The sequence below is a fragment of the Rhinolophus sinicus genome, linkage group LG09, assembly GCF_036562045.2.
Source record: "Rhinolophus sinicus isolate RSC01 linkage group LG09, ASM3656204v1, whole genome shotgun sequence".
Taxonomy (NCBI): domain Eukaryota; kingdom Metazoa; phylum Chordata; class Mammalia; order Chiroptera; family Rhinolophidae; genus Rhinolophus; species Rhinolophus sinicus.
Genome location: NC_133758.1, coordinates 2,857,501 through 2,870,973, shown reverse-complemented (window position 1 = coordinate 2,870,973; position 13,473 = coordinate 2,857,501). Strand labels below are relative to the sequence as shown.

The 13,473-nt window shown below is 47.4% G+C and overlaps 1 protein-coding gene across 3 annotated transcripts; it reads right to left on the bottom strand.

Annotated features, from left to right (window-relative positions):
• Positions 1-682: 682 nt before the first annotated feature.
• On the bottom strand, positions 683-13,426 carry PTGR3 (prostaglandin reductase 3). 3 transcript variants are annotated; one of them, XM_074339830.1, is made up of 2 exons: positions 13,218-13,426; positions 683-6,907 (listed from the first exon to the last, which is right to left on the bottom strand). In XM_074339830.1, exons 1-2 carry the CDS (start codon positions 13,424-13,426, stop codon positions 5,983-5,985), a joined length of 1,134 nt encoding a protein of 377 aa, XP_074195931.1. In that variant the 3' UTR covers positions 683-5,982. The 3 variants fall into 3 exon arrangements, with proteins under 3 accessions (XP_074195931.1, XP_019571082.1, XP_019571074.1); XM_019715523.2 differs by having other exon boundaries at positions 12,756-13,360; XM_019715515.2 differs by having other exon boundaries at positions 12,815-13,360.
• Between the last annotated feature and the right edge of the window lie 47 nt (positions 13,427-13,473).

Below are 13,473 nucleotides of genomic sequence, written 5' to 3'. Positions count from 1 at the left end.
ACATGGGGGCTCCGTTACCTCGGTCTCATTCCAGGTACGCTGATGTGGCCGCATGTAAATAATTCTCCAAAAGTTACTTTGAGTAAAAACCCTCAAGGAGACAATTCAATTTCCAAATGTAAATTACAACAACATCTAGAGGGACCACCATTGTTTCCACTCCCCTGGTGAGAAATGAGGTTTTCAACAAAATGAGATTGCCTTTGACGTGGTTGCCGTTTCTGCGAAGGGTTTTTCAATGTTAAAAGAAGCTGTTTCTATTCGGAAAGGATTTGTTCGCGTAAAGTTGAAAGTTTACGTTTGTTATGCATGAGTTTGAGGGAGACAGAAATGATGTAGAAAGACATGAAGGTTCAGTGTCATGTGGTTTTGAAGGGTTTGTTTCTGAGCCTTAATTATGGTCTGTCATTTGTACAGAGCATGAGATTCTTGCCACACGCCAGTGTGAAATGTGGGACCCAGCGATGTCTCTCCCCATACATATCCCCTTCCCCGCTGCCCTGCGCGGGGCCGTCACCACAGCCCTGTCTGTGAGATTCAGAATTTGATTTCCATGGAACAGCAAATTCAGATTCTAGATATTTTGCTGTTACAAAGATCATGATGGTCAAACATTATCAGCTTTCTACAGGCAATAATATAAGCAGGTGAAAGCACTCTAGGAAAAACAACACTCGACACATGAAAATAAAGCTTTTCTTTATTGGATTTTGATTAGTTGATATATAAGAATACCTTGATAGCTGAGCAGGCTGACCTTCCTTATAGCATTAAAACTAAATTGTGGGCAGTCAGACAGTAATTCCACTGAGTTGCATTTTTCCCCCCCCAAAAAAAGGTTGTGTGATATTTGGATGATACAGAATCAAATGACCTGGAAGCTTGATTTGTGTTGGATTAAAGGGGGTCCTGAGCAGAACACACTTTCGTGGTCAGAACCATATTCTTCCTGGGTTGGTCATCATCTCATCCACAAAAAGATTTATGATAGAGGCCAGCTGTTATTCTGTGACACTTTTAATCAGCCGTATACCGAGGGACCTTGGCAGATTATAAAGGGGATAGCCCTGGGAAGGCATCTGTGTTCCAGCTTCATTTCTGGGTCTAATGAACTCTGACTTTGGGCAAACCACCCGTTCTTCCTAGGTCTCGGTTTCTTCCTTAATAAAATGGGTAGAACTAGATTGTTCTTAAACCCAAATTTTACCGTTTTAAGGACACGTGAGTCTTCTCCTTTAGGAGAGGGGCTGCAAGCATCCCAGGCCACTTATTGCTGGGTCTAACTTTCTGCTGGCTGACCACCTAGGTGTGGCACAGGGGGCAAAGCAAAGGAGGGCCCCCTTAAAGCAGGGTTGCCTTCATCCCCTCAACATGTTTCTGCATCTTCCACTGACCAGGAAACTTCATTCGAGTCATTCTGAGGAGATATGGTTCAGCTCTTTACGTGGAGAGGATAAAGCATGGCGGTAGCTGACAATTTCATGGAACATTTTTCCGAGCTCTAAGCACAAATCTGTTTTTGTATTGGATGCTACCACCAGTCAGCAGGGTGTGTTTTCATTATTATTTTAATTTCGTGTTGGCAGAAAGACGATGTCAGATAATGCCCTTCAAGAGGAATGCTTCCTTTGGGGGGCCATTGGAGTCTCTGTACTTTTGGCTCAGTGTTCCCCAGCACATATGAGGCACATATTGGTTCCCCCAAACTACACTCCACGCAGTACTTACCCTACTGCTTGAGGGACCCAAGGCACACTTCCTTTGAGGAGCCGTGCCTCCAGGAAGCTCTGAGCCCGCACTGAAGGGCAGGTCTACAGTGGGCAAATCCATCGTGTCAACAATAGATGCGACAATGGGGTTTACCCCAGGCCACGCTTTGTCTGTCACATCTCATTAGCTACTCAGATCCAGTGAGCAAACGATACAGGAGATTCAAGCACACATACTTGAAATAAACACCTTAGTTTTCCTTCTTTGAATATCAACTCACTACAATCCGGAATTACTTGAACTGATGTATGTCGGCAGACTATTCTTCATGTATTTTGTATAGCGCTGTTTAAAATGTGTATTTATTTATTCTTGCCAATGTTCCAGAGTTTGCTCATCGTGACAGCAATAAGGTTGTCACAGCAAACATTCCTCCTTTTATAAGTCATAATGACAGAATGCTGGAGGTCTAGCAAAACAGATAATCCAGAGTTCTGGATTTTGACTTCCGAAGTATGATCCTAAATATTTAATTCTAGGCCCTAACTTAAAAATTAGTTACAGAAAATCTAACTTAAAAAAACCCCCAATAAACCCCAAACCCCAAAGTTAACTAATAGTGTTTGCATAAATTTTGTGTCTTCAAGTACTATAAATAACAAATATTTAATAAAACAAGAGAGCAGAAAACATAGAGACCGTAGTTATGAATCCATCAAATCAGGCCATTTTGCATCCGGGTTACATTCATAAAACTTGTATTGGAACCCCTAGGAAATTAACATCCACAGTTTCTCCTGCTCAGTCTTTTTCTATTGTATTTTTTTTTCAGAAAGGTGCATGTTGCTCATCTGTTTTTATATAAATCTAAAAGATGGTATTGATCCCATATGTACATGTGGTGATCAGGAAAAATATTCTCGGTACTAAGCACCCCTTACCCCATTTGGAAGGAGACCCTGAGTGTTGTAAATTCCCACTAATTGGGGACTCTGTGAAGGGGTTAAAACATTACCCATTACAAGTCGGGTGGCCATTCTAAATGTTAACCAAATAAAAGCCAGAAACAGGAAGCTAAAAAGCAGGTCCCTACAGCAGGCATGTGTCTTAAATGATATCATTTGTCAAGTTTCCAGCATCTTGTGGTGGTGAACACAAAAAGAAGCTCTGTGCTGGACTGAGGACATTACGTCCTCATTAGCTGGAATGCTCCTTAAGTACATAATGCAGGATTTTCATTTTAATAAGCAGCAGCTACTTGTCACTGCACTTTCATTAGATAAATCCTGAATGTAATACTAATGACCATTTACAGAAGCTCAGTCCTACTCCTGAGAAACTCCATTCAGATGAAACCATATCACAATTTATAGAACACATCATGCAAAACTTCCGAATTGTTGCTTTGCAAACTATTCTGATTTTTTCTTCTTCTTAATGCTGGAATCGGTAAACAGCAGAAGTCATCGTCAAAGGGATCCGAAATGACATTGTTGGTCTTTTTTGCATGCAACACAAATTTGAAGTCACAAGGGAAATAGTAAGGAATAATTGGGAATTCCTCCTTTCTCGGCACACTTATCAGATCAAGCCCCTCCATCTGCCCAGCCAGAGACCTTGAGGCTGATGCGCAGAGAAGGCCACCCTGAGAACTGAGAAATAATTCATCCACCATGATCGCCCAGCCCCAGCTCTGTCTCTAAAACAAAGACTGACAATTGCCCTGAATTATGGATGTACTTTTTGTGATATGTAATACAGTTCAGAAGGAAGGTGTTGAGAGCATTGCACCATTTCACCTCCCATTAGAGGCTGGTCTTGAATGATAATCCCAGAAGATGACGCTGCTGCTGAACTATGACCCTCAATTTACAAATCATTTTTCAGAAGAATAAAAAAAAAAAAGTTGAAACATATTTTTGGCATTATCTGAATGGGCAGAATCTTTCATGCTTGTTTCCTAAGATTAAATGAAAACAGCATGTACTGTGTGTAGTTCCTTAGTCTGGGGAAGGAGAGAGTGTGAGGGTTTCAGATTATATTTTATTTCAAACTTGGGTGTTCGAAATTTTTTTTTTACATGGCTAAATTTAGTGTATTCCTTGAAAACACAATAAGTTTCTATTCTGTAGCTGAAGGGATCCATCAGTAAAAATGTTGGTCTTTCATCTTTATTACCCTCCCATTAAAATGAAAGAAACCGGGCACACTTCGCTTTAGAAGAAGCAATTTAGTTGGCAATATCCTTACCCCTCAAGTCTTGACAAAGGGAGAGGGTGCATTATTGCTTAGATTTCCCACATCTATCTGCATAAGAAGCAACTACGCCTATCAGACATACACTCTGTTAAATTTAATAATATGCTTTGAGATGATTTGATGGCAACGTTTTTCCATGACCAGTCATTTCCCGTGCAGTTACAGCCATGAAACCTGTCCCCTCCCCCTTGTTTGTTTGTGTATCTGAGAGCGAGACTGAGTCTCTTTCCTTCTGCTACAGCCCTTAGGTCTGAAAGGGACAGATTAATAGCCGCGCCCCACATTGGGCTGGCTTTCCTTGTCCCCTCACTGGTAACCCTTTGCTATAATGAGGACACAAAGAGCCTCGCATCAGGCTGATACCCTCTTCATAACTCAAAAGCGTCACAGTGGCAATAGCCTCTAGTGCCATTTGTCTTTAGCGCAGTTGTGACACTTCGGCATGATCCATAATTTGGCAGCTATTTACCGTGACATTTCCCTTCAGTGCAGCCATAACATTCAGCGAAGCCATTATTTGGTCCCATTTACCATATAAATTGTATTGTTGTGCATGCATGCTAGCGGCTACATTAGGTACCTGAAAATGAGTAAATCTTGTAAAATAGATCCTAACAGCTCTTCGGCACTAGGATTTCCTTGCTCCTCAGATGGAAGGAAAGAAAAATTAAACATGGTCACCAAGTTTCCTGGACCACCTTTAACTGTATTTGTATTTATTTAGCACGTGAGAGACACGGAAACCTGAGGCTTTGAAAAACCATCTGGTAGGCCTTGCCTTATATTAGAAAGGAATCATGGGATTTCCAAGTTCACGACGAAGGCTGTGGCAGTCTTTCGTGAGCTGAAGGCTAGTAAGGAGGCAGGTGGGCCATCTAAGGGCACAATTCAGAAGAGAAGGCATATGACTCCTTACTGTTGTGACACCTGGCAAAAGGGTCAAGAGGCATCTCATTCCACCAGAACATGGGGAGAAGCAAAATGGGGACATAGGAGCAGGGGCTGAGGCATACCTTCCGTGTGTGACAGTCATGGACAGGGAGCCGTGCATCCTGTTGCAGATCCCTTTGGTCCTGACTTTGCACCATGTTTATTCCTGTACCTCAGGCACATGGCACATGCGGCTGTTGGACACTCTTGGGGAGCCCAGAGTGGGCTTGCCCTTGTGTGGTACATGCTTTGTCATGTGGGCCCTCACGGTGGATGGGGTACATACTTCCCTCTCCCATGCATGCATTCGGCTTCTAAAGTGCCCTGGACCTCTGTAGTCCCCCTTTCCAAAACCTGCTTTTTGTCTGGATAAGTTTTCAGCACTAATTTGCTTCTCAAGGGAGGAAAGAAATGTTCTATCCCGTATGTGCCTCACCAGAACGACTGTGCACAAAAGTCACTAAATGCGAGATACTTCTTTAAAACAGGCCTGGCTTCACTTGATCATTTTTCTAATAATTTAACAAAATCAATGTCTGGGGGGAGTTCCTCCAAATTTCTATTTACATAGTTGGCAAGTGATTGATAGAAAAAGAAGGGCCATTTCCTGGGAATACGGACTCTGAAATATGGCTGAGTTTGGCTCTAGCTCTCATTTCTTAACTACTTATTTGCCTAAGACCAAACTCTCCCAAAGCAAAGCATTTGTGAACTATTTTCAAGACCAATTTAAAAATCTCATCAAGCTGAGGGCATACTGATTTGATCAGTTCTTGCATCAGGAATGAATTTAGTTCCCAGGAACAATAAAATCTGGAATGAGACTGTCCATGACTAAAGGATTGAATGTAAAGGTTTTACCTCTGAGCCACAGAGGGAAGTTTTATTAGCACATTTTTTTTTCAAGGGAGGGGTAAAAAGAAAAAAGAAATGAAAGAAAAAGAGAAACCTATTCATTAGCACCTTACTTTTGTTTTAAGAAATATTATCTCCATTACCAACTAAAAATAAATTGATCTGAGTAATTCTGAAGCATAAAGTGCCCATTTTCTTTCTCCTTTGATTTATGTCATTGTTCTGTTTTTACAGCTTACTGTTGACAGAGTGAGGTAATTCAACTACAATTTTTCCAATGTTTTTTCCCATGTACATATAATCGACAGCCCGGAATACGGACTGCAGGCCGGTGAACCTTCCCTCTGCAGACAGACTGCCCAGGTCCACCTCACAAACCAGGTCTCCACCTGCACACATCTTAAGCAAGTGGTCCATGGCTGCTCCATACTTAGAAAGGTAATGATTCAAAAAGAAGCCCTGGACGCTGGCCGATTTCCTCAGTAGTTTGGCTGGTAATGTTCCTGCTTTCACAGGCAAAAGGCCAGTAGGAGTTTGGTAGCCAGAGATAAACCCAATAACTATCAGGCGCCCTTTGACAGCCAAGGCGTCTACAGCCAAGTCAAACATGGCTCCCCCCACGGATTCGTACACCACATCCACACCTTGGGGGTACTCCCGCTTCAGGACAGTACCGACGTGCTCAGCGTTGTAGTTGATGGGACGGTCACAGCCCACAGATTTCAGAAAAGCAGATTTTTCATCAGAGGAGCAGGTCCCAATTACATGGCACTTGGCCTTCTGTGCAAGCTGCACGGCGAACTGGCCTGTCCCCCCAGCTGCGGCTGTCACCAAAACTTTTTTCCCTTCTGACAGTCCTCCGAGCTCTTTCAGGCTGATGTATGCGGTGGTCCCACTTACCAGCAGGGTGAGGTACTCGGGTTTCACAGAGGGCACTGGAGTTGCTATGCTGGCAGGTACCACTGTGTACTCAGCAAAAGAGCCAGGTGCCATGTAAGCCACAGCTTGGCCAACTGTGAATCTGGCACTGGCAGAGTGGCCTAAGGCGACCACTTCTCCCACACCTTCAAAGCCTAAGTCAAAGGGGGTCTTGACTGACGGGTCGTATCGGCCGGCTGAGTAGTTGATGTCAGATGCATTAACACCAACAAATCTAGAAGAAAACAAATAAAATATGCAGTAAGATGTTTTCTTTGCTAAGGCCTTTATACTCTGCTTAGAAAAATCTCTAATTCCAGTGACTGTGAAGGGCTGGCTAAAGTATATATTCTGAGAGAATTCGAAAAAATTAGCCGTGATATTCAGTTGAAAAAAGTAAATTAAACAAGTATTAGTTCCACAGTGATTTGCAGAGTTTTGCCACATTTTATTTCATCAGTTTAGGAATAATTTCAATCACTTTAAGCATCGAGTTACTTATTTCACATGCCATTTATTTCCCTCCTCTTTCTTTCAAAAGGAGAAATATACCCAAAAAAAGTCAGGAATCCTTCTTATATACAAACTTCACTGGAGCTATGAGTTGCAAATTAATTGACCTCTTAACAAAGATGTTAAAAACAACAGTGGGATAAAATATATTCAAAGAAGTAGCCTTGTATTGATTTTGGCAACAATTTAACACTTCAGATAATAATACTAATGACAATGATATTATTAAAGATTGATGTAATGTGCCAGGTCATTGGTTGTTACATGTTACTGCAGGGGTTGTTTAAAACATTGTTCGAGTGGCTGCAGCAAATTTTCTTTCTGATATAACTATGTCCAGTGTGAAAATATGCACTTTGATTAATTGAACAAAAATTGTCTCATAAGGGTAGGTTTTATGGAACATTCAACATTTTACAGTCCTTTTCAGATGAAAATGAAAGCAAATCGTCACTATATTTTTCCTCAACAAGAGGCAGAGACATAAGTTGATTAATACCAGATGATTATTTTCACTTTGGTATCCAGAGTCAATTTAATTGCGAGGCCTGTCCTTTTACTAGCTTTTTTTTCATCTTGGTATACCTCATAACAAAAATATCCTGATATCTAAGGAAAAAAGCCGTCAAGCCGTCCATTAAGGGTGTCAGGAGGTGGCTTAGACACATAATGGAGGACCCTAAAAATGTCATTTCTACCTGTAATGAAATGAAAAGATGGTGGTATCCTGGTGGCAGGAGGAAAGCTGGTAAGTAGGTCATTTTAAAATAATTCACTTTTAATTTAACTTAATAAACCCAAACTACCCTGTGCAAGGACCCACTTCCACTGTAGGACAGGTAATACTGTGCGCTTATAAATGCTCCCTGGTGATTATGCTCTCTATATCTGCAATATTGAAAGCTCCCTACATATTGGAGAAATACGAAAGCAGGAAACCATTTCTTTAGAGCATGTCAAGCGCCTTTCAGAAGTTAGCATACCACACGGCCTGGATAACAGCGACAGAATTCCATACCCATAAATGATACATAATAAGGAGAAGTGGGGGAAATGGTTTTTGCTGGTTTCTCATTTGGCATTTAATACCAAGACGCTTGCATTCTATTTGGGTTGTGTTGGGGGGTGGTGGCGGGCTGCTGTCTCTTTTTAAAATGTACCCAATTCTCAAGGCCTGGTCTTTTAAAAAGGGCCAGCTTCTTGACAGCAAGCTGCTGGACTTCCCAGAAGAATGCAGCCAGAGTACAGCCCAGCTGCAGCGCCTCTCCATGACCCTGCCTAGGCTGTAAAGCAAACTCTGGGAAGGCATCTTAGGGTGGAAGTGATGGTGGGATTTGCTTTAGAGGTGGGGGACTGGGCCCCCCACAATTAACGCTTCCGGAGCCCCTGCAGTCTTGTCCCATCTGGCGTTTCTACAATCCCAACTGGAGAGGCGGCCTTTTCCCTGCGGGGAGCCCCCCCGCCTTGGACTCGTAGGGACTCCGGGTGGCGGCCAGCCGCTCGGGTGCCCCTCCGCCCCCACCTCGGACCAGCGCGCCCTGGGGCGCCGGCGAGCGGGGAAAACGTTGCTAGAGGAAAACGCAGCCCCCCTGCTTGCCCCCGCCCAGGCTGCGGTTTGCCACTTCCCGGGGAGAGGTGGGAGACCCAGCAGGGCACACCCTGGGAGAAAAGCTGAGCGTCAGAGGGGACAGCAAGGGCCAAGTGCCCGTGTGTGTGTGGGGGGAGGGAGGGGCTCTGCTGGGAGCTGGGGTGGCTGCAGGCGACCAGCGGCAGCTTGAATTTACCGTGGGGGTTTTGCTTTAAAAGCCGAGTCAGATACTGCGATTGAGCGGGGCGCGCGCCAGAGCCCGGCAGGACACCCGCAGGCCGGCCGCGCGCCCCGTCCAGGCTGCGCCCGATCTCGGTCTCCCCCACGGCGCCCGCGGTGCGCCCGGGCCGGCCTGGAAGGCGCCAGAAGCCGGTGCTGCCGGGCCGGCCTTCCTCAGAAGTGCCGGGTCTCGGCTGACCGCCCGACCCTCCCGTCTGCAGGCCTTTCCGCCGCCACCACCCAGAGGCGCGATCCATGTCTCCGACACCCAGAGCGGGCTGGCTCTGGGGTGAGGGGCCGCCGCCCGGGCCCGCGACCGTGACCTCGGCCTCTCCGGGCCGCGTGAGGTCCGGGCGGACGCGCCCACTGCGGAGCTCGAACCCGGGGGCGGTCAAGTTCTGGAGGAGCCCGGAGCACCCAGCGCGCCAGGGCGCAGCGGCCGCGGGACAGAGGCGCTCGCCGGCGGCCGGGCCGTGACCTTGGCCTCGCAGACACCCCCCTTTTCCGTGCCGCCCCACGCCCAGCGGCCTTCTAAATCCTGCGTCGCGGGTGAAGGAGTCTCGGGCTGCTGCCGACAGCCCGCGGATACTCGGCTGCGCGCACTTCGCTCTCTCCAGGGTGTCCTGGCCTCGGGTTAGGGTCCCCGCCTCTCCCCAGGCCCCCGTTTTGAAGCTGCGCGGCCGCCTGGGCTGGTAGGGACCCGCCAGTGCCCAGACGCGCCTTGGTCCTTACCTGGGCTTTGGGAAGAGCTGCCTGAGGGTCGGGAGCCGCGCCCTCCGCTCCACCAGAAACAAGTTCAAGAGCAGCAGGCGCCACGGGGAAGGGGACAGGAACAGTCAGGGAGAGCGGGAGAGAAAGACCCGATGGGAAGGATGCGCGCGCCGGGAGACTCTCCATGTGCCCCCTTTAATTTAAAATGTGTGCGTTTAATGAGTGCAGAGTTCCAGCGATCCCACGGCAGGATCCGCTCAGAAGACTAATGTGGAGGATCCCCCGGAAAAAGAATGGGGCACTTTCCTCCAATAGAGACCCTTCTAGAATCGCCCCGTTTATTTATATTAAAAGCACTGAACCCCTTCGTCATGTTTATTGTGAAACAGGGCAGTCCTGTGTGTTGGGGGTGGGGGTAGGGGACGCTTTCTCGAAAAAAAAAACACCGAAGGTGAAGGCTCTAGTCAGGAGCAAGTTTTCAAAACTGCAAGACAGACAAAGTCGTCCAAACCAGACCCTTCTTTAAAAGAAGAAGAAAGAGAAGAAGAGGAAGAGAGAGAGAAAAAAAAAAAGAAAAAAGAAATTTCGGCCTGGAGAGTCCTCAGAAAAACTGTTCCCCTCCCGTGAGCAACAAACCGTTTATCAAAAACGCTTTCCCCATCCCCCCCTTCTCTTTGCCATCCCTGCAAACTCTTCGCTCCGTTATCTTACACATGAGCAGAAAATCGTTAGAAATATTTGGAAAGGAAATAATGTGTCACCATGGTACGAAAAAAAGCTAAAAATAGCGCACAAACTGAGTTCACGGGAGGGTGTTTTTCTCCCTTTCCTTTTCTTTTCTGAGGGCTGGGCATCTAGGGGGACGTGTTAAGTCCTGGGATGCATAAAACGAGAAGCGGAGACCTGGATAAAGGAATATCAGTTGTACGTTCTATGGGGATTTTATGCGACCCTTCCCTTCTCACACCTTTCCTAAATGGTGAACTTGATTCTTCTAATCCATGTCCATCTTAGAAGCACTTCCCTCCCTGTGGATAAAGAATTTGTATTTTCTGTTAAGATGGAATGAGATGTGTAAATGGTTCAAGTGAGAGTCAGACCTCCAAACACCTTTCCGTACAATTTGGGCTTAATCCATTCATTCCAGAGCAGATTTTATCATGATAAAAGTGAGAAGGGCTTCCATAAAATCTTCATGCAATTAACTTTTTTCAGGGGAGATTTGGTCTAGGATTAAAGTGAACTAACCTGCAGTGAATTATTAAGTCTCTATTCTTAAAAAGAAAGTCAGTAAAATGCCACCTCCACTGACACTGCGTGCAAGAATATAGGATCTTCCTACAATTTGGGGGTAGGGGCAAATTTTCCAACAGGGTAGCCAAGAGGGAGGCAGAGATTCCACCCCTTCCCAACACACAGAAAACTGGCTCCATTCTCTTTCTGTTGCGGGCTTCAAGGTAGAAGTTAGAGGTCAAGTTATACATATAAAGATACTATTTATATTAAATGGATTCTTGGCATAGGTGAAGGGAAAGGCAGGGATCTTAAAGCAACCCAAACTGATGAGCTCCAACATGGGAGCCGGCACTCTGGAGGTCTGACCGCCGAATTCAGGGACCCACCCCGGTGACGGTGACGCAGCGCGGTGGGCACCCGGAGAAGATAAAGCGAGGGGAGACGGTGAGCGTGCAGAGAGAGCAGTCACAGGAGGGGAGGGGGGCACCCGAGTTGTGGATCCACACTAGCATGTAGAGAGGCCGGGAGAGCCGGCGCAGCCGGGCAGGAGCAGCCTCCACCAACCCCGCAGGCGGGTGGTCCCACTTCGCTACCGCTGGTAGTGCTCTAACCTGACACCTCCCCCTGCCTACCTTGCTCAGTAGCCCCCTCCCCGTCCTACACCGTTTCTAAAACGGAGTTTAGCCAAGCAGTTGTGTGTGGTTACATCAGTGATCACAATCAATAGAGTACTTCATCAGTAAAAAGCAAAAAAAAAAAAGAAAAAAAAAAGAAAGAAAAAGCCTATGTGAAACTTTTTTGCCTGTTGAAGTCTGTTTGGAGCCTTTTCAGCCTGGGTCTTATCTCAACTTCTAGCAAATTACTCGTGTGTTCTCTATGTTCTGTGTGAACCACACAAACCCTTCTTTTTAATTTGGCAGGACGCATTCCTCATCTCAGCAGTCTTAGCATTTCATCCTATCGTGAAGAAATCCTCTGAAGCTCTTTCCACTGATGCAAACTTTTAAAAGGACACACATATCCCACCCTTTAAGGCAGCCCACTCCCCAGCCTCTATTCAATCCCACCCGTGGATCACTCAATTTTTACGTTTCCAACAGGTTTCCAAAAGTTTTGATCATTAATTCTAGTCTTGTTTTGAAGACTAATATGAATCTCCAAAATGGACCAATTAAACGCTGCATCAAGTTATTTAGGTAGGGTACACAATGTCCTTCATCCTTGCAGGGGACTTACAGTACTTTCTAGCACACAGTTTACAACATAGTTACGGTCAGAAATGTCTCTTCCCTTCGGTAGTATTCAACCGGAAACATGCAACATTGTAACCCTTCGGAAGGGACATGGCAGGAGGGGAGTCCTGCTCTAGCGAAGGAATGGGGCAGCCGGAGATAGAGGAATCCTCCCCCGCCCACGCCCTGCCTGCAAGTCCGGCAGCTAGGAGACCCACTGGGAGATACCCGCGGGCCTGGCTCCCACAGAGTGAGGTCCCTTTCCTTCCTGTCGCTTCACCAGTTAATAAAGATTAGCGAGGCGGAAACACATTAAGGTGGGGAGTGTGGGGGTGGAAAAGACAGTCCGAGGTCTGGGCAACGACCCGAGTGTCCCCCGAAGGTCTACAGAACGTAAGGGCAAATGGAGCCATGCCCCCATCCCAGCCCTGGCCCAGCCGCCCGGGACGCGCGCCACGCGCCTATCGTTACACTCTGGGGCACAGACAACAGTCACACAGCACTGACAACACGCAGAAGACATGGGCGAGGTGCACACCAACACACTCAACGACAGGCTCCGCCATTGCAAAGCGACTGCCAACCTGGAGCGGACAGGAAAAGCCAGCCGGGTCCCCGGCCTCCGGCCTCCAAAGCACGTTACCTAAACGTCGCAGTTTGCGTCCAGGCTGTTCCTGCTCCACCCTAAAGATTATGTGAACGCAGGAGCCCTGCATGCGGGCGGGTGGGCCGGGCGGGAAGCCTCGGCTTCTGGGTCCCGTCGGTTTTATTTCGGGAGCGGGAGGGGGAGGAGGGAGGGCTGGGGGAGGGGAGGGGAATCCCAAATTAAAATAACCCTCAGTTATGAGGACGTTCGGTGGCATCGGATATTCACACTAGCAACAGTCACAGTACTTTCGCCTTCTCCAGATGGCGGCGGGTTCAACTTCCCGGGATCTCGCCAAGTCAGGCTGTGCGCCAGAACGCTCGCCGCGGTGTGGGGACACAGGAGGCTGGGACAGACCCGGAGCGGCAGGGCCGGGGCGGGGGGCGCGCGCCGGGCTCACCGGTTTCGGACGAGGAGGTCTCCGTCCCCGGGTAGTGGCACCGGGCAGTCCCGGCACAGGGTGACGGCCTCGCGGAAGTTGGGGCTCAGCCGGGTCACCACCAGCTTCTGCATGGCGCAGGGGATGGCGGAGCCCTGGAAGTCCAGGAAGTGGCGGGCGTACGACATGTCCACGATGGTTCGGGCTCCAGCGGGAGCCAGGCGCAGCATGGCCAGCGCCTCCGCCCGCTTTCTGCGCCGCCGCAGGCCAAGGTCGC

Bases quoted from the DNA above. Each gene is read 5' to 3' on its own strand.
- PTGR3 (XM_074339830.1), bottom strand. From the start codon at position 13,426: ATGCTGCGCCTGGCTCCCGCTGGAGCCCGAACCATCGTGGACATGTCG. The intron at 6,908-13,217 runs GTGAGCCCGGCG...GTTTTCTTCTAG, and splicing joins GACCTCCTCGTCCGAAACCG to ATTTGTTGGTGTTAATGCAT.